This window comes from Dermacentor silvarum, chromosome 4 (assembly GCF_013339745.2).
Source record: "Dermacentor silvarum isolate Dsil-2018 chromosome 4, BIME_Dsil_1.4, whole genome shotgun sequence".
NCBI classification, from domain to species: domain Eukaryota; kingdom Metazoa; phylum Arthropoda; class Arachnida; order Ixodida; family Ixodidae; genus Dermacentor; species Dermacentor silvarum.
In genome coordinates, this window is record NC_051157.2 from 53705643 (window position 1) to 53724446 (window position 18804).

General features: G+C 44.1%; 1 protein-coding gene across 1 annotated transcript; it reads left to right on the plus strand.

The window, feature by feature from the left end:
- Nucleotides 1-2303: 2303 nt before the first annotated feature.
- Nucleotides 2304-18773, plus strand: LOC119450052 (spartin). Its single transcript, XM_037713409.2, has 8 exons — nucleotides 2304-2525; nucleotides 2660-3099; nucleotides 6381-6615; nucleotides 8038-8232; nucleotides 10191-10385; nucleotides 16705-16857; nucleotides 17671-17761; nucleotides 18531-18773. Exons 2-8 carry the CDS (start codon nucleotides 2677-2679, stop codon nucleotides 18757-18759), a joined length of 1521 nt encoding a protein of 506 aa, XP_037569337.2. The 5' UTR covers nucleotides 2304-2525; nucleotides 2660-2676; the 3' UTR covers nucleotides 18760-18773.
- The last annotated feature ends 31 nt before the right edge of the window (nucleotides 18774-18804 follow it).

Sequence of the window (18804 nt, forward strand, 5' to 3'; positions counted from 1 at the left end):
AGATCGTCTGCGCCAGCCAATATATCGCCAAATAAAAACATGTATACAGCTGCGCTCAAATTTCGCATTAGGTAGTATCGAAATGGTCGGTGAATTATTTTTTTCATTGGTCATTGTTCGCTTAGAATGCAGCGACAAGACCTGCTCTATGCAAAAATAAAATATGTATAGTCATATTTTTTGGACAACCCAAATGGGTTGGAGATCAATCCTGGAAATCTTGTTATAATATAATTAAGTTATATGTTGTCAAAGCTAGGTTGTCAGCGTTCAAGACGCGGCCGGGCTACATTTGGTGATAACGTTTGCACCGCAGTGGGAAAAAAGAAAAGTATTTGACTCGCTTTTAAACATATTTTCCATCAGCAGTACAAAAAAAAAAAGTGTTATGACTACTACATGATGCAAATTATTAGATAAAAAAATAACAGTCACAGTTACAATGATTGTGATAGCAAATTATTAGACAGCTATACGGAGGTTAGTCATTTTATCGGCTGCATAAACTGCCGTAAGCATTCGCTTACATCTCGCTCGATGGCTGCGGACAGGCGTGCTGTCCGAACACTGGTGTGATGAAGAGCAGCAGCAGTGGCAAGCGAATTCCCCTAGCTGCCTCTCGTTTCAGCGAGAACACAGCCACTAGTGAAGCCATCATCTATGTCAGTGGCTTCGTGGCTGTCAATGGCTACGTCAGCCCACCTAGCTGACATGTCCATTTCATTGGCTGCTGATGTCCTTATTGTCTGTGGTGTGCGACTTCTGCTAAAGCGCACCCCAGCCCAGCCAATCAGAACTTCAACAGCAGACGAAATGAACATGTCCACTAGGTGGAGTCTTATAGAATACCTGCTCTGGTCCACTAGCCTTCGAACCCACGGCAGACTGCATAGGACGCGCGCGACTGCACTCAGCTGCCACAGCTGGAGTAGAAGTGGAGATCGATGCGCACTAACCTGCGCGCACATCTCCCCGCTCCGTCCTTTGCACGCAAGAGAAGCCGGCGCGCACCCTCCCTGCCTTGCGAGCTACCATCCTTCACAGCTCACCCTCACAAGCTTTCGCTCATATACAGCGCGCAGTATAACCACTCTTGGACTTTATGTACGGAACATCACGGCGATGCCGACAGCGAAAATTTGCCTAGCTGGAGTCTCCATATATCTGCTATTGCAATAAAAAAGTTTGTCTTTGATTAGCAGCGTGACGATCTACATGGGAAGTGAGAGAAGCAAGGCCCCAAATTCGCCGTAGAGCCAAATAAGAGTGCCCTGGAACTATTGTCACTTGTGAGACAAGTGTTGGGTCGCACACCAAAGTCTGAAGTGAACAGGTGTACCCCAGAAGGCGTTGACAGTCCTCTTATGATGCAAAAAGCAAAGGGGCTGCCAAGTCTCGTCATATTCAAAGTTGGTGTCGGTAGGCGATTGCCTGTGGTCTCGCATCGCCCGTTTGTGTACACCCACCAGATCCTGCAGGCAAGGGGCGAGCGCAGTTGACAAGGCGACGTTTTGTTGTTGTACCGAACGAACCAGTAGTGCCTGGAAGGATGTTTTTGGCGATGAGAGTGGACCGAGGGTAGCCACTGTACCGAGGGTAGCCGCGTCTCAATTATCTATTTCGAACCGCCTCAGCTCCTTCGTCTGCGCTCATGGCATGCCAAAAATCAAAAATCCTGCAGTCGCGTGACCGAAAATTCGATCAGCGAGCGACTGACCCAAATCAGTCGCTTTCCGACCAAAGCGACTATTGAAACCGGTCGCATTGCGATCAACTTGATCGCCAGCGTGAATGCCAGAATGCCCCCTAGCCATAGCGTAATATAAAGTGAGAAACTCTATGGCCCCAGCCCTATGATCATCCTATGATTTACGCTCTAATTTACGCTGCACTGTATTTACGCGCCTCCGGCCTTGGCGGAAAACGTGGAGGGGATTTGATGATGATGATGATGATCCACAGTACAAATGGCACATACCAACTTTCTAGAGGAGGCGTTGCACATACCCACCGTGGGGGATCGGCCAAGAATTGGGCGGTTTGGAGAATTTAACGAGCCAACGCCTTCCTAGAGGAGGCGTTGACCGAACTTACCCCATATTTGTCTTTACTAGCGCCAGAAAATACTTTTTGTCATTTGCCGCCTAGACCACAGATGACTACACACTAGATGATGATAATAATGGTTAAGGTTAAGGCAGTTAAGGCATATTGTTTCTTCATTAACTTCAATGTGATAGGGGCTTTACAATGTGAACGTTCATCGCGTTCTCTAGCGGAGGTTTACGCACAACTCTCGCTGAAATCACGGAGGCCACGTTCGAAGTCGAGGGCGGCGAAGGCGGCTCGTGAGATGACGCGCATTTGATGTTGTTTGCTGCTCGCGTGGCGCGCGATCATCTGAGGAGCCTCCGATTTGGCCCTATGCCACCCGGCCTTCTGTTAGCGGAGCTATCTGATATAATCTGCTGTGTAAAGAGCGTGTATATATAGCAGTCGGGGGAAGCGCCGATCAGCCTTACCAGGTGAGACCACATGTCCCCTGGAAACTAGGCCGTACGAAGGTGTTTTCGAAAGCCTGTAGCCGAGCCCATTGCTTTGTAGCAAAGAAAAACGCATTGCCAGGTTTTACTAATACGTACTTTTCTTTTGGCTCTAGCATACCTAAAGCTTATCATGGCACAGCAGTACGCGACGCCTAGCAGTGCAGTCGGCGGGCTTCTGGAAACTCTCAGGACCAACCATGACGAGGCCTTCCTGTACGTGTCCCAAGGCCTCAGCTACGAAGAACAAGGCGAGAACGCCCTTGCCATCGAGATGTACTACAAGGGGCTCGAAAAGTTGGCCAATGGCTTGAACCTCAACTGCGAGCGCCCGGGTTGCAATGGTCCGGAGTGGGAGAAGGCGCGCACCATGCAGCGGAAGATGCGGCACATCAAGGACGAAGTCGAGTTTCGGCTTATGGCCATCGAAGCAGCCGGCGGAGCACCTCTTTACGCCGACAGGCCACCGACCTACGACGAGGCGACGAGTGCGGATACTGCCCGCCCCCCGCGAAGGGAAGCAGAGGAGCTCTTTTGCATCGAGTCTGGTGTTCAGGTAGGATGAAGCGGGCCTTTAAACTGAAGACCGTGGCTAGATCGCAAATACGAATTAACGAAATGTCCGATGAATCGAAATCTGTGATGCTTTCTGCAAAACCTGCGACAGGACACAAGGGAAAGTGGAACAAGGAAGGGATTGTATTTCCCAGATGGAAGAATATATACTCGAATTATGAGCATAAATTTACGAACTATTGCACATTGCTCACTTAGTAGCAGCGTTGCTTCTACTAGGGACTGTCAGTGTTTGAACAGCTGGTAGTGTAGTACTAGATTGTGCGAAATGTTTGACTGAATTGGACAAATAGACATTTTCGAACATCAAATCCCCCCCCCCCCCCCCAAAAAAAAAAAAAGAAAAAGCTGTTGAAGCGAAGCAATAGCAATAGCAATACTGCGCTTAAACCCCTCGGATACCCACCACGGTGGCACAGTTAGCTAAGGCGTTGCGCTGCTGAGCACGAGCTCTAAAGATCGAATCCTGGCCGCGGCGGCCGCATTTCGATGGAGGGGAAATGCAAAGACGCCCGTGTGCTTGCATTGTAGTGCACGTTAAAGAACCCCAGTTGGTCAAAATTAATCGGGAGCCCTCCACTACCGCGTGCCTCATAATCATGACTGGTTTGGGCATATAAAACCCCAGAAAGAAGAAAAAGAAACCCCTCTGACAGTGTTCCAACTACGTGCGGGTGCGCCAAAATTTCTTGCACCCTTGAAAGCTTTATTAAAGATGTAACGGCGCACACAGACGGGGAGCAAGTGAAGAAACAATAGTACACAGCGCTACGAAGAATTTGAGGAATTCTTTCCTCAAATCGTGTTTTCATTTGGCAAAGAGCAGTTTTTTTGCTCAGGTTGCCCGCCTGGTGTCGGCTGGCTACCCACTTCTTCTTCTTATATCAGTGGCCCGTGGCTTGCTCAGAGAAATAAAGCGGGGTGACGAGGACAGACAGCTGATAAAGAAAAAGAAAGAAAGGTTCGTAGGGGGGGTGATGCCCTACATGCACAGAATCGCACACAATCTCAATGAAATAGGCATGCGCGCTGGTGTAGATGTTATCTTCTCGGCCCCCAGCAAACTTTCAAAAATTTGTTCTATGGTTAATCCTGATGCCAGAAAGAAAGCAGGCTGCACAATAAAACAAAGAGAGCAGTTGGTTAATTGCGAGGAAGGCGTAATTTACTCTCCCCTTGGGCTGCGGGAAAAGGTATATCGGCTAGTCGGGTAGGTGTGTGAACTACAGGCTTAGGGAACACAAGAATCTGGTTGGAAAGACTGTCGTTTCAGGCCACCTGTCAATGCACTGTAGAAGTTGTGATTGTGAACTGGTCTATGGGGAGTGTTCAGTGATTAAGAAAGAGAAGGACAAGCTGATACGTGAAGTGATAGAAGCATATAAAATCTATCGTGATGAAGACAATTGCGGAAGCACACTTTCAGTGTCACTCTCAAAAAAGGAAATTGAATATCTGGATGTCGCTATGTAAAGGGCAGAGGGCAACACAATGAATGTCTTTACTTTTTTTATTTTTATCACATTTTTTTTAGTGTTTGGCTTTATTAGCCATCCCATTGGCTGTTTCAGCCTTTATATGTGTTGCTCCTTACAATAAAGTATCAGTTGTAGTCTAGCACAGTGTCCTGTTGTTTCTTCTGTGTGTCCATCTGTGTGTACTCATCTGTGTGTGCTGTTACCCCTTTAAGATGCTTTACCAACTAACCCACCAAGCTATCCTTGAAAGCTTTAGCATGCCTTGTATATGGCCTCCAAATGCATTGTACAGCCACCACTGCATTGCCTGCAAAGAATGGTGCCAGTGCTAATATGCAACTTTCAGATTGTAAGCATTAATATTGTTTTGGATTTTTAATAGACTAAGAAGATTTAAGATAAAAGGCGCGCTCTGTGAATGAAATATGTAATTACTATTGTTGGTGCACTGCAATTCTAAAAACATTCTCGGGAATAATCAGTCAAGAGGACGATGCCTAGCCTGAGAAACTATGGCAGTTTAATATTATAGCATGCATGTACATACTATATCTAAATGTATACAAAACATGGCAACGCCGATGTCAAAAGTTCTGTCGCAATAGAAACTTACTTAACCATTGGAAGTGGCAGGTGAAAGTAAAGCTGCCCTTCAGTAAATTCATATTGTTCATTGCATTGTAGTTTTCCTTTTTCTTTTTTTTTTTTCTATAATAATTGGCAGGCAGTGTGCAAGTACTTATTGCAGGCAAGATGTTTGAAATATGGAGGATGTAAGGTCTAGTCCCATATTCATTTCCCATATTAATGACATTTTGGATCACTAAATCCCTTGGCATAATATTTACCTTTGGTGTCCCTTTAAATAGCTAATGTCGCCTAACAAGAAGATTACTACGGTGATCTTGCATAAACATAGCCAAATTTGCATGTTTAAAGAAAAAAAAGAACTTGAGTAATTCACCACATATAACTGGATGTAAACATTGCATCTAATTTGAATGACACAGTCATCAAAGCTGATCCAAGATGTCGGGTACATTCAGTGGCCTCATAAGTAGCCTTTGCTAACAACACACATGGGCCCCTTTCTACAATGTTCCTTGATGCATGGGCTCACATGCCAATGAGTTCATATCAAAACTAGAACAGTTAAGTGGCATGCTTTGTTTTATTTACTCTTGTTATTGATTGGATTGTTCCATATTTTCAGTTTAGAGCTAATTTTCCTGTTTTTTAAATAAGGGGAACCTGTAAATAATTTTTTACCATTGATAATCAGTGTTGATAACAGGTAAACAAAATTTATAGGTTACATGAACTTTGCATAGTAAATATATGTAAACAAGAACAATCTTGAAATATTGCATCTGTATTTGCCTTTCTTAGAAGAAGTGCGAGACTGAACTGAGCTAGCAAATGTTTTTGTGGAAAACATAAGCCTTGCAGAGCTCTCTTTGATGTGCTAGTAGCATCTTGCAATCCAGAATACTAGTTCTTAATCTTTTTGTGCTGTATTTTTGTTATGCCAATTGTGTGTGATGATGGTCACTTGTGTGTTTTGTTTGGCCAATCCAGTCTTGTTCCTGGGGAGACTTGTATTTGTAGTAAATAAATATACTGTCAAAGGCTAAGGCCTCGGAAGTCAAGAAAATTAGGCAAATACCAGTCCTGCAGGTTTGCCAGGCATGCTTCAATAGTATATACTACTCATTATAACCATTTCAGCCAAAGTGATATTTTATTTTTATTTTCGCTTTGTTCCAATTCATATCCCCTCCAGATTTTCTATGTCTCCGGAGGAGGAGGAGTTGAGGCACCACTTGAGCCCACAGATCTCCATGTGTACCGCTTGCCGGGCAGACAAGATGCCATATTTCCTGATGATAAAGCCCCACTCCCGTGGCTACAAGTGGGCACATGGATTTACCCTTTGGTTCCGAAGCAGTCCCCGGCCCTGAGGTCAGGCTATGGAGCCTATCTCTTTCCCAACATTGATGCACCTTTGAAAGAATCTGGTAAGAAATTTTAAGCCACTCTTGCATGGTTCTCTAGTCCTCCTCAGTGCTGCTGCGTCACCGAGACAGGTGAAAAATTTTTTAGCGCTGCAAAGATCTAACTTGACAATGGAGACAGCTTGGGAAATGTATCAATGTTCTTTCGGTTGTGCTAAGCAGGTGGAAAATTGATTTGCTTCAAGTTTCACATGGCTCACAGTGACCGTATTCAGTTAGCACATGTTGGGCACCTAGGCCATGTGCATTCCTGATGTTCCCTGTGGTAACTGTTTTTTGTGTAGTTTATTGTGTCTTGTTTTTCTTTTATCTGTGTGTGTGTTTGTGTTCTGTTCCCCTGAAATCTTTTTCCTTACCCCAATGCCTTGTATGTAATGTTACATTGTAGAATAAAACCCGTTGAAAAGCTTTTTGTCTGTTCAAGTATGTTGCAACTAGCCCTGCATGCAGCCTTTGTTGACAGAGGTAGGTGCTGACTGGTGTACCATATTTCCTACTAGTCTTCAGCTTTTTATTGCAGTGAACAAGCTGCTTTTGGCCACAGACTGTTAAAGCTACAAATTACAGTTACTTTGACAAAGGGAACATCATGGGACTTCTGACTGCGCACCTGCATGATAGTGTTCTTACAAACGTGAAGGATGTTGATATGTTGTAGCTCAATTTCATTCTGCCAAAACATACATCTCAAAAGGATATTGTATAACTATTACTCGAACTACTGTTCAGTTTCAATTGCAGAAATTTAAATATAGCATAATTTCTGTCAATTCAAACAAATTTCATAAGCTTTGTAGTCCTGCCATGTTTTTAGAGCTTTTATCAATTCTACTTCAGGTACCCTTATGAATGGATAAGCTCATAAGTTCTTGGCCAGTTTTGACTTCACTGAGTGTTAGATAAAAAGGATATAGCATTAGGACTTTTATTCATAGAAGGGACATGAAAAGCACTTTAAAAGGTTTCTTTTAAAAATTTGTCCAACTATTAGATAGCTACTTTGATTAACTTTATCAAGTGCATTTCTAGTTGCTTCTAGTCTTATACTTGTAGGAAAGCTTTATAGGTGCTCTGTTTATGTATATTCTTTCATTAGCAACTTTCAGTCCTTATCTTCAAATATATATATATATATATACATATATATATAGTGTACTTGAAAACTCACCCATGTGATATACTATATGGGTGAGTCACATTAATATCTGTTGATAGAGACTTCGCATCAATGTGAGGCTATTGTAAATGTAGCCACTAATTATGTGAAAGTCCAAGTATCTTCATTGGTTCTATGTAGCTCTATTGTTGATAAATTTTAATTCTTTGCACTATAACTTGATTCTGACTTGTATTTTTATTGCAACTGACTATACAAGAAGTAGGGAGTGCATGTAAAATTGTTTTTGTCCATTGGCTTCTGCACAGAGGCTTTTGTGGGAGTCCTGCTTCCTCCTGACCTGCCACATGAGATGATCTCACTTTTTGAGTCTCTTATGGAAGAGCTGACCGCCATGAAGATGGAGGCCATGACTGACCCAAGCGGCCTCCCAGATTCTGTGATGAGCCGGTTCCGTCGGTCTACCTCCTTCAGCCAGCAGGTGTCTGCGAGCATAGTATCAGGTGTGTGCCTCAGCTCACCTTAGTTTTGATTACCGACTTGTGATACCTGCTCTAAACGTGTGTTCACAAAAATTATTCTTTTTTGAATGATGAAAAAAGTACTTTTAGCCATTCTTCTGGCGTGACATATGCATTTGAAGATCACTATAATGGAACCTCAATTTAGCGAAATCCGCAGTATGAAAGTAACATTTTTTTCCCCCTAATCTTAGCTTTATCAACCCACTGTATTGACTGTATACGTGCTGTTGGGCTAGTTTGTTTGTGATTCAAGCTTAATTCTAATTCAATTGCCTGTCTTGTCTTTCGGGTCAGTGTATTATTTTGCACTACTCTTAAGCTGGAACACAATATGTGTTTTTCTGAAGTTCACTGAAGTCCACACGCATTGCATGCGCATACCTTCAGCCTTTGTGACAAGCAAAAGATAGCCTAACATTAAATGCATCATTTGCACAATTCCTTTTGCATGGAAATGTTGTCAGCAAGTGACAAGAAACATGAACCATGGATGGAACACCATTTTGCTGTCCTTCATGTCGGTAAAAAAATTTCGTTGAGCACTCTCCATTGGTGCTCACAGATATGGAGACACCATCGGCCAGTTGGAACAGGAAGGCACCAAGTGGAAGTCACCTTAGAGTGCCTCAGTGATGAAAAAATGAATGTGCATAGTCTCAGTGGCATTGTGCCTTGTCGTTATTGCGAACAACGTTACGGTGTACTTTGGTCTTGGGTAATCACTGCACCGTTGCAACAAACAAAATGGTAGTCTAGCTTTTACAAACCGTGATAATTATACACTTATGGCACTAATGTGACAGTGGCTGCTAGTAGTATGTGCACTTCATGTTGAAGCATTGCTCTTGCCACGATCTCTACTGCAAGCATCAGTGCTATTGATGCCGTAATTATTGGCAGTGTTTCTTGTGGGATTCCGTTCATAAATACTTAATGACAAGGTGTTATTCACCAGAACTGTTTTAGACACCTGCTTCTGATACCTGGAGGCCTCAGCTTAATGAAATTTGTGTTTTAACAAATATTTTCACTGCAAGTATTATATGTGTTTCTGTGTGTGTGTGTGCAAGTTCGTTTTGCATTAAAATCAGTTGAAGTTAACACTCATGTTTTGTTGATCCCGTGTCATTAATTTTGCACTGCCTGTTACAATGGGACCGTACCAACAGCCCTATTGAATTGCTTGTTAAGCTTCCGTTTGAAGTGGATGTGCTATTTGTCACTAGCCTTTGTTTATGGTAATGAGCATCTAGGAAGGAAAAACACTAGGAGGGATTATGACATCAGGCAAGTAGCCTCAGCAAGACCTATGATGTCTCCACTCCTTTCCTTCACTTCCCATTTGCATGTTGTCTCTAGGGAAATACGCGCTGTGTGGTTGCTGTACCTTTCAAGGCATTGTTTGGTTCAAGGTAGCTTTTAGTGGCACCCTCTTCATGATTGGCCCTTACCACCTGTTCTCTGCTCTACTACCCCCATACTCTCAAAGCTCTCTATATCTAGAAGTTACCGACAGGGTGAGGGCCAATCTCCTATGAGCTTTTCTTTTATATTTTTAATGATGAGGCTTCAGAATTGTCACTTGACACTGGTCATTTTCTTCCTTCATGGTAGTGATGGTTGTGTACAACTTTGTTTTATAGTACTCCTTCTGGGAATCACATTCTGCTTCAACATTGCTGAAAGTAAATGCACAAAAAAAAAACGCACCAAGCGGAGCTGTACACGATAGTGCCGACAGAGCACTCTGGGCACCACAGCACTGTGGTGTCCGGCTTTTTCTTTGTACCTGTGTTTTTGTACTCTTTGGGCAGTGTTTTAGCACTGCAGTACCAACAAGCCCAAGCATCCATTCTGGGCTGTTTCAGCGCATTAGCAAACACTACGACTCATTCTTAATTGCGCACCTCTGTTGCCATCTTGTTCCCTCTCTCCAGGCTCAGAGGCCCTGTCCAAGGGTTTGACCAAGGGTGCCGTGGTGACTGGTCAGGCTCTCAAAATGGGCACAGCGCGGCTCAAGCAGTACCTCAAGCCAGAAGCCCAGCCGGTGATAGTGGACCCCAGAGTGAAGCAAGGGCTCGAGATCCTGCGTACCGTCACGGGCTCGGTGCGCAATGTCACAGAACGTGTCGGTAAATGGTTACTAACTTTCGCAAGGTTCTTTAAAGGGACAGACAACCGTTGAGAAAATGAATCGGATAGCCCTGCTGATGGAAAAATTGTGTCTCATATTGACTGAAACGAGCAGATTTCCTCATTAAACGAGGATTTATATTTCTAATTCTCCACAACAAATTGCGAAAAGTGACCTTTGGTACCCTCACACAACAAAAGCATGACAGAAAGTAGGATGCCCTATCACATGACCTTCTATTAGTGTACGCGACTCCTTGGCCTTGTTGAAATATTGAAATGCATTACATTTTTTTCTATCATAAGTTCTTTCTGTAACTTACAATACACAGCTAAATCTTTGCTTGTTATGAGTAGAAAAGTAGCGCTATGGCCTCAGAGAAGGGGCCACAATGCACGCTGCCCGATCTCGGAGGCCATAGTAGAGCAGGGAGAACTTGTGCTCATGGCCTAAAGAGAGCACCACATTGTCACTAGCTAGCACTAGCATTTACAGCAGCCACAGGTGCCGCAGCTTACTACAGCAGCATTTCTTTTTTTTAGGACGGGGCGAAAAATTCAAAATACGGATAGTTCATGAAAGTTGCACTCACTCCTGTGAAAGCCATCCACTATTCTGCTTTCTCAATTTGAGAGGCGGGCTATAGGCGTCGCTTGCACTTCTGAGTGTTGCTGGTGTCAGGACTCCTATTTTTTTAGAGATTGCTCAGATCGAAAAATTCTTACTAAATTTTGATTCACTTTTGGAAGTAACTGCTGCAGGTATAAACACTTCTACACTTCTGAGGATGAGTGTTTTGTTGCTCCATAAAAAACAGGGTCCTTAAGAATTGGTTGTCATTCCCTTTAAAGTCGACTCGCATTTGCCTTTTGCTTCGGCTATCAAGTGGAAATCTTTTGCTCTTCCTGTGCCATTTCTGTGATGTATGAAATGTAGAAAAGCTCTCATTGGGCAGTCAACAGCCCTGGCAAATTGAAATTAAATGAGTTGCATTTAAAAGAGTCAAGTACTTAATATCATATGTTGGGAGTAGATGTTTACTTTACGTCCTCAGATTTTATTGCCTCAAATTTTTTACCAGAAATCCGAGGATTAAAAAGTGGTAAATTTTAGAAAAATTAAGGTGCCATGTTCTTTTATTGGTTGCCAGTTTAAGGTATGCAGTCATTACTTTGCTTACACAAGTTTTGCAAAAGTAGTATTCACAAATTATAGGGATGATTTAGAGCCACATGCAATATACATCAGGGCCGGTATTTTGTAGCGATGACTTTAAAGTAATAATGCCTTTTCGCGCTTATCGCGCTTTGTCAGTGGTCAGAGCGACGGTCCGCTCGCGCTATCAACGGGATCAGCCAGCCGTGAGCGGTGGATGATAAGACTATTCTAAAATAAGTCATAAGACATCGCCATAAAATCTCGGCCCAGTTTGCCTGTCTTAGACATAAGAGGCACAGTCTACAGAATTATTATACTTTTCTGTTGTGGAATTAGAAGATTGTAAACTTGGACCTTCATTCTTCTGAAAACTTCTAGTGTTTGAATTTGAGATTTTATTTTTAAAATGTGAAGTGAATTGGGTTCGAGTTGGTTCAGCGGTAGCCAAAATTAGTCTTACTGCATTTCACACGTATTTGGATGGGGAGTGGTAGAGCTAAAGCTTCCTTTTAAAGGCACACTAAAGGCTAAAGTGGCAAATAAGTGCTCCGAAGTGTACAAAGTGTCAAATTATTGAGAGCAGAACTTTCGTTTGTGAGAAAATGATGTAAATGGAGGACAGCATTGGCGCTGCCACTATGAAAATAGTCTGGCTCTCGTGACATAGCATATCCTGTTGTTTATGATTGGCAGATTGTAGTGAACTGTAGTGAAATAATTTTACAGAAAACTAATCAAGTGTCATTTCAAAATGAAAAAAAAATGCAGTTTGGCCAAATGTGTTGGATTTTTGTACAGAAGAACTCGCACATGCTGCCTCTTCAAACTGCGCTGTTGACATTGTTTGTAGAAGTGTAGTGCACTCTCTGAGCAAGCCTCTAACTTGAAGCGGCAGCTTAATGACCTGAGACATCGCCAGCATAGCTTGGGACATCTAGTACGTGAGCTCCTCATGTTTATACTAGTGGGTGGTTTGGACTGAATACCTTTGCAACGCAGTGATGGAAGTGCTGCGCCAATTGTGCCAAACTGCGCTGTGAAGGAAATGCTGCTGCATGCTGCACCAAATTGTCGTTTATCTTATGTATTGTGTCATGCCTGCGCAGACAGGCACTGCGCCGATATGCTGTGACTAGCCTGTGTTTAAACGCATGAGCTTATCCAGCTAGGTGCATTATTATTAATGCGTGAGGCTTCAGCGCTTGCGCCATATTATTAACGTATTGGGTAGCTGTGCGTATTCCACTTGTGGACATGAGTTTAGCAGATGAAATGCTTTAACAAATGAAACGTTTAGCAGATGAAATGAATAATGAAGCCAAGGACAGCATGGGGGGAATTAACTATTGTAGCGTTGTTCTGAATCCGCACCTACCGAGATGATCTTATGTAACCAGTGGTATGGGTTGTCCTTGGTTTGCGAAGAGCTGTATATTGGGGACTTCGGTTTTCTTTTTCCCTCTTGACGTTGGCTGGTATTAGCAGGAGCTCGGATTTCTGCGGGGAGCATCCCAGACCTCTCGACCCAACGTATGCTTCTACCGCATCAATCGCCTTTGCAGTGTGTCCTGAATATGACCATCACTGCCTCCCGCTATCCATAGCGTAATATCATCGGCGTATAGGCTATGATTTAGATCTTCAATGTTATTAAGTATTTCTGGGAGGCCTATCATGGCGACATTGAAGAGAAAAGGCGAGAGGACAGAGCCTTGCGGCGTACCTCTGCTTCCCATCTCTAGTTCGTCCGACGCCACCCTCCTATTGTTAAAATTGCTCTTCTGTCAGATAGAAAGTCTTTGATGTATTCGTACGTCTTACGCCCAACTCCTAATTTTTCTAGGTTTTTCCAATATTGCCTTCATGTTTCACATTGTCAAAGGCCTTGGTTAGGTCTAGTCCAGTATGGCCCTGGTATCCATCCGGGAGCAGCCGTTTCCGTCTATTATTTGGTGCTTAATTCTCAGCATTATGTCTTGCGTCGATAATTTCGGGCGGAAGCCCACCATTGTGTGTGGAAAGGCTTCTCTGTTTTCCATGTATCTGTTTAATCTGTCGAGGACCACGTGTTCCATCAATTTCCCAATGCACGAGGTCAGCGAGATTGGTCTGAGGTTGTCAAGCTGTAGTTTTTTGCCTGGCTTCGGGATCATTACGATTTTTGCTGTTTTCCACTGTTTCGGAATTTTGCCTCTTTCCCAGCAGATGGTCATGTATTTTGTGAGAGCTTCAATAGACTGATCGTGATAGCGCTGTGAAGGAAATGCTGCTGCATGCTGCACCAAATTGTCGTTTATCTTATGTATTGTGTCATGCCTGCGCAGACAGGCACTGCGCCGATATGCTGTGACTAGCCTGTGTTTAAACGCATGAGCTTATCCAGCTTAGGCGCATTATTATTAATGCGTGAGGCTTCAGCGCTTGCGCCATATTATTAACGTATTGGGTAGCTGTGCGTATTCCACTTGTGGACATGAGTTTAGCAGATGAAATGCTTTAACAAATGAAACGTTTAGCAGATGAAATGAATAATGAAGCCAAGGACAGCATGGGGGGAATTAACTCTTTATTGAAATGCAGAATTAACTGTGATTTCAAGGTTAAATATCTTCTTATGCATTAATAAAAATATGGAGCAGAAAGTTGAAGAAAATGGATGCAATTTTTCATAACTAATTAATACACTATCTTTTTTTTTGTTAACTGCATGCAGAGCTTCCTCCTTGCACCGACCAGTAAGTTACTGCTCCAAAGCATTATTTCCTTGTTACTAACGGCAAACCTTTCTGCTCCAAACTGCGATTTCTTCTGCTCCTAAAGCTGCTCCAAAACACCAAGTGCCGCTTCCATCACTGGCAACTCCATCACTCGTGCTTTTTCCTGCAGCTGTGTCATCACTTTTGTTTAAGACAAGCGTTGCAGCATTCCTAGAGGGTAGCACTCTAGAATGGTTCAGTGTTTGAATTTAAGGCATTCTTGACAAATCACACCGGTGCGCACTGGCACCGGGGCACCCTGATGCGTCGTTTCATCTTGTCATAATCGCACCAGGGTGCCCTGGTGCACACTGGTGCAATTTGCCAAATTCGCCATTAGTGTCCTTTTAACCCTTTCCATGCCAAGGACGACTCTTGCTCGTTCAGGCATTTTCTCCAATATGCATGCCAATGACGAATTTCACTCATCCAGGGATTTCCTTTAACCTGTTGAATGCCATGGAGGAGTATTGTTTCATCGTTTTGATTTGGATTCTGTGCTACTAGATGCCACCAGCTTCCCAGAAAACATTTATTGTGAGGGCGGTTGGGTACAAACACAGTGGAAGTCTTGCTCCCCTGGGTTTCAAAAATGGCAACACAGAGTTAGGCGGTTGCAGGGATGACGGCCTTGTTTTTCAATGCTGGGACCTTGGTGTTTTTTGATGTTTCTTCCCCTCAAGTAAACAACTAGACCCGGAATGCTCTAGCGAGTTGTGTTCAGAGCTTCGACGTAGTACAGTGTAGACCGCTTATAACGTAAGTTGCCGGAGTCGCGAATATCCGCACTATAAGCGGTACCGCACTATAACCAAAGCAACAATTTTCAAGGCCCGCACATATGCAAAACATGTGCACCGAGCCGCCACGCGTATGCGACAGTCGAGGAATGCGGCTAGAACGTTTGCATTCAATTTACAGTCGAATCTCGTTAATTCGAACCAAATCACTGCGGCGGCGCCTCCGACCGGCATTGCTCCGGCACCGCCATAGAGTAAAAGCTTAGAGGAGACCCCTCAATGTCGTGCGCGAACGAAAAAAAAAAAAAATGCGGCGGAAATTTCACCCTCTCTCAAATGGCAAGGTCGCCGATTCTGTGTTGTGCCGGAGCATGCGTGTACGTGCCGACGTCTCAGCCACGCTACCGTAGCCACGCGTAGAAAACGGCAGTGAACCCTTCTTTCTCCTTTATGCTTCCTCTACTTTCTAGTCACGTGTTGACCTTGCACGCTGCGGCTACGGTGCAGAGGGAAGCAGCGGCGCTGTCCCAGGCCGGCCAACAAAACTACCCACGCCGGCAAACGCCCGCTTCCCGATAACGGCAGAAAATGAAACTTCGGGGAGCTGGCGCCGGGCTGGCTGTAGCGGCGGCGCCTGCACGGCGGCGGGCGCGCACGGTGACAGTCGAAAGTGAGGGAGCTACGAAAGAGGGCAAGGGGAGCCACAAAAGCGGCAGAGTTGCCAAGGCGAAATCCGCTTCCCTGCTGCCCTCCTCCCTCACATTCCATGGTCTCCGCGTGCGCCCTTCGCCGTGCCGTGCCGGCGCCGCCCACTCGCTCGCTGAAGTTTCGTTTACTGCCGTTATCGGGAAGCGAGCGATGGCCGTTTCGTGGCCCTCGCTCGCTATGCGCGCCGTGATATTTCACGACTCGCACTCAAGATTCTGGTTTCAGCCTCACTGGCTGTTCATTCGCACCACATGCCCTTCTCCTCCACTTCGTCTCTTTCTTCCTTGAGCACTCCTTGGGGCGCCCGTTTGAGGGGAGCGTTCGCCGTCTCCGCGGGGTTCCATACTCCCAGGCAGCTGCACTGTAATCGGTATTTCGTTTCCCGCAACTGCACTATAAGCGATACGTGTATACATGGAGTGCTATGGGAAAATTAACGGGAGTCTGAAAAGACCGCACTATATCCGGTCTTGCACTATAAGCGGTTGCGTTATAAGTGGTCTATACTGTACTGACAACTGTGAGAGAGAGATTGAGCCTCCGGTGGCCTCTCTTGCTCTCTTGTGTGGACATGACTTGGCGGAAATGCTTTGCCGTCGGCTTCTCTGCTACTTCCTTTCCTCAAGCATCACATGATGTTTAACAGAAGCGCACCTGACTTCTGTTCTAAGAAATGTCAAGCTTTATATAGACTGTTTCTTTGGCCATGCCTATGTGTAACACAAAAATATGAAAATATTGAAAGTAACAGACAGCAGAATATTGTAACAAATGAACTGTTGATACTATTGCAATAATGAAAACTGTTCGCAATAATCGCTCATTGTTTCCTGGAGAAAAAGGAAAAAAAAAAAGATTGGCATGGAAAGGGTTAATATGCAGGAGTGTTTATGTTTGCCTGTCGTTTTCTAGTCAACGTAAACTGCAAACCCTAGCTTGTTTTACTTTACTGCAGCCAACAAAGTGGGCGAGCTGACGGTGACAGTGGCACAGATGGTGGCCACGAATGTGTCCTGTGACACTTGCGTGGCTGGCGCACCAGAAGTGCCTTCCACAAGCATGGAGAAAGTGCAGAGTGCAATCACCATTGCCAAGGGTGGCTTACAAGGCAAGTTGAACGGAATGTGAAGTCAGCCCTGTGCATCCCATGTTTAAGTTATTCCTCCTTAGAAAAGTGTGGGCAGTGATTGTGATTGATGCTTGGTCATAGCTGAATCAATCAAAGGTACATATTATTAGACTGGCAACAAATTGGCGGGAGTTTCCCACAGTGTGCAGTGAATACTCCTTGCCCATGCTAATACTATAGTAGCAAGATTTTGCAGGGTTGTGTAAAAGCAGCAGCAAGGCTAGTCGATGGTCTCATGGGTAAATGATTCGATGGGGTTTATTTTTGCATCTTAAGGTGATTGATTGGTTGCGTGATTTGTTCATGGGGTTTAATAATGTCCCTAAGTAATACTGTGGCTCTCAGAGGCAGTGTAGTGGAAGATTCTGGAATAATTTTGAGCACCTGGGTTTGTGCAGCGTGTCCCTAAATTGAAATACATGAATATTTTCCCATTTCACCGCTATCATATCAAAATGCTACCGCCACGGCCAGGCATCGAAACCGCGACCTTGTGCCAGGTGATAGATTCCTTAGGCTCACCATTTAGGTACCCACTCCGGTGGCTCAGTGGCTATGGCGTTGTGCTGCTGAACACTGGGCCACGGATTCGACTCACAGCTGCATTACAATGGGAGTAGATGCAAAAACACTCGTGTATACCTAACTTGAGGTGTGCGTTAAAAGATCAAGCTTTGGGACATTAAACCTCACCAATCAATCAATTGCCATTCATGTTTGTTTTTAGCTTGCAAATGAGGGGAGTTCAGAGGGCAAATGTGCTCCATCTTTCTTTTTTTGACTGGTGTGCAGGTTTGTCCACTGTGTATGTTGGCTTGGAAAATGCAGCCAAGATCTTGGCTACCAGCCTTGCCAATGAGACAGTTGAGGTTATTGGCCACAAGTAAGGGTGAATTTCTCAACATTACTTTAATGTTAAATTTGCATCACATGCGCTTCCTACTGCAATATGATGTGCAATACATAGCAAATGTTCTTTATCAGAATTATCTATTTGTGTAAAAGTGTGACAGTTGCTTTATATGACATAGTTATGAAAGTGGAAGTTCCTATTGATGAATGAATTGGCCACCTAATGAATGAGCAGAGAACTATCATTTTGAAAGCCTAGGGTTTAGGCCCTGGGCTTGGAATGAACAACAACATTCTTACTCTTTCGGGACGTACAGTTCCATGGTGATCACTGCTGTGAAAGTTTTAGGGAGTTGCAAAAAGCTGGCATGTTTATTCATGTATGTAAATTTTTGTGCAGTGCAATACAGCTCTATCATTGAACTTGCAGTGTAGTATTATGTGCTACGCTATAATTGCCTTGCTTCAAGATAAATGTAGAATTGCTCAGGCAACAACAGTAAAAATCTGTTGTTCCTACATGGCAGCAACATTCAATGATGAAGCATGATCACGTCCCAATTTGCTAAAAGATGAACTGTCGACAAAAATGTAGTGCATGTGATAAAGCTAACCAAGACAAATTTCAGGTTTCATGCTAGCATATTTTTTTTCATTTGTGTGTCTTTCCGGAACTTTCTCAATGGTTCATTGTTCTACTTCAGAGCATTAGCTTGTGCAATGTTTACTTTCTTGAGATAAGGTATTACTTTCACTTGCAATTTCTCGGGTCTAAATGTTGTGCATTGGTTTCTCCTCAGGTACGGAGCAGATGCTGCACAAGTGGTGGACAGTGCCATGAACTCTGTCACCAATGTCACATTGGCCACAACCGCAGTCCGTGGTTTAGGATTCAAAGGGATTGCGAAACGCACTGCAAAAGAGACAGGAAAAGCAATCCTTCAGGAATATGTGAGCAGCCTCGAGGCGCAAGGAAATTTTCGTGAGAGTGCAGCCTTACGAAAAAACCTAGAAATGCAAAAGTCTTAGAAAGTGTTGTTTTTCATAAGCCTGTTGTGTCACAACTCCCAAGAG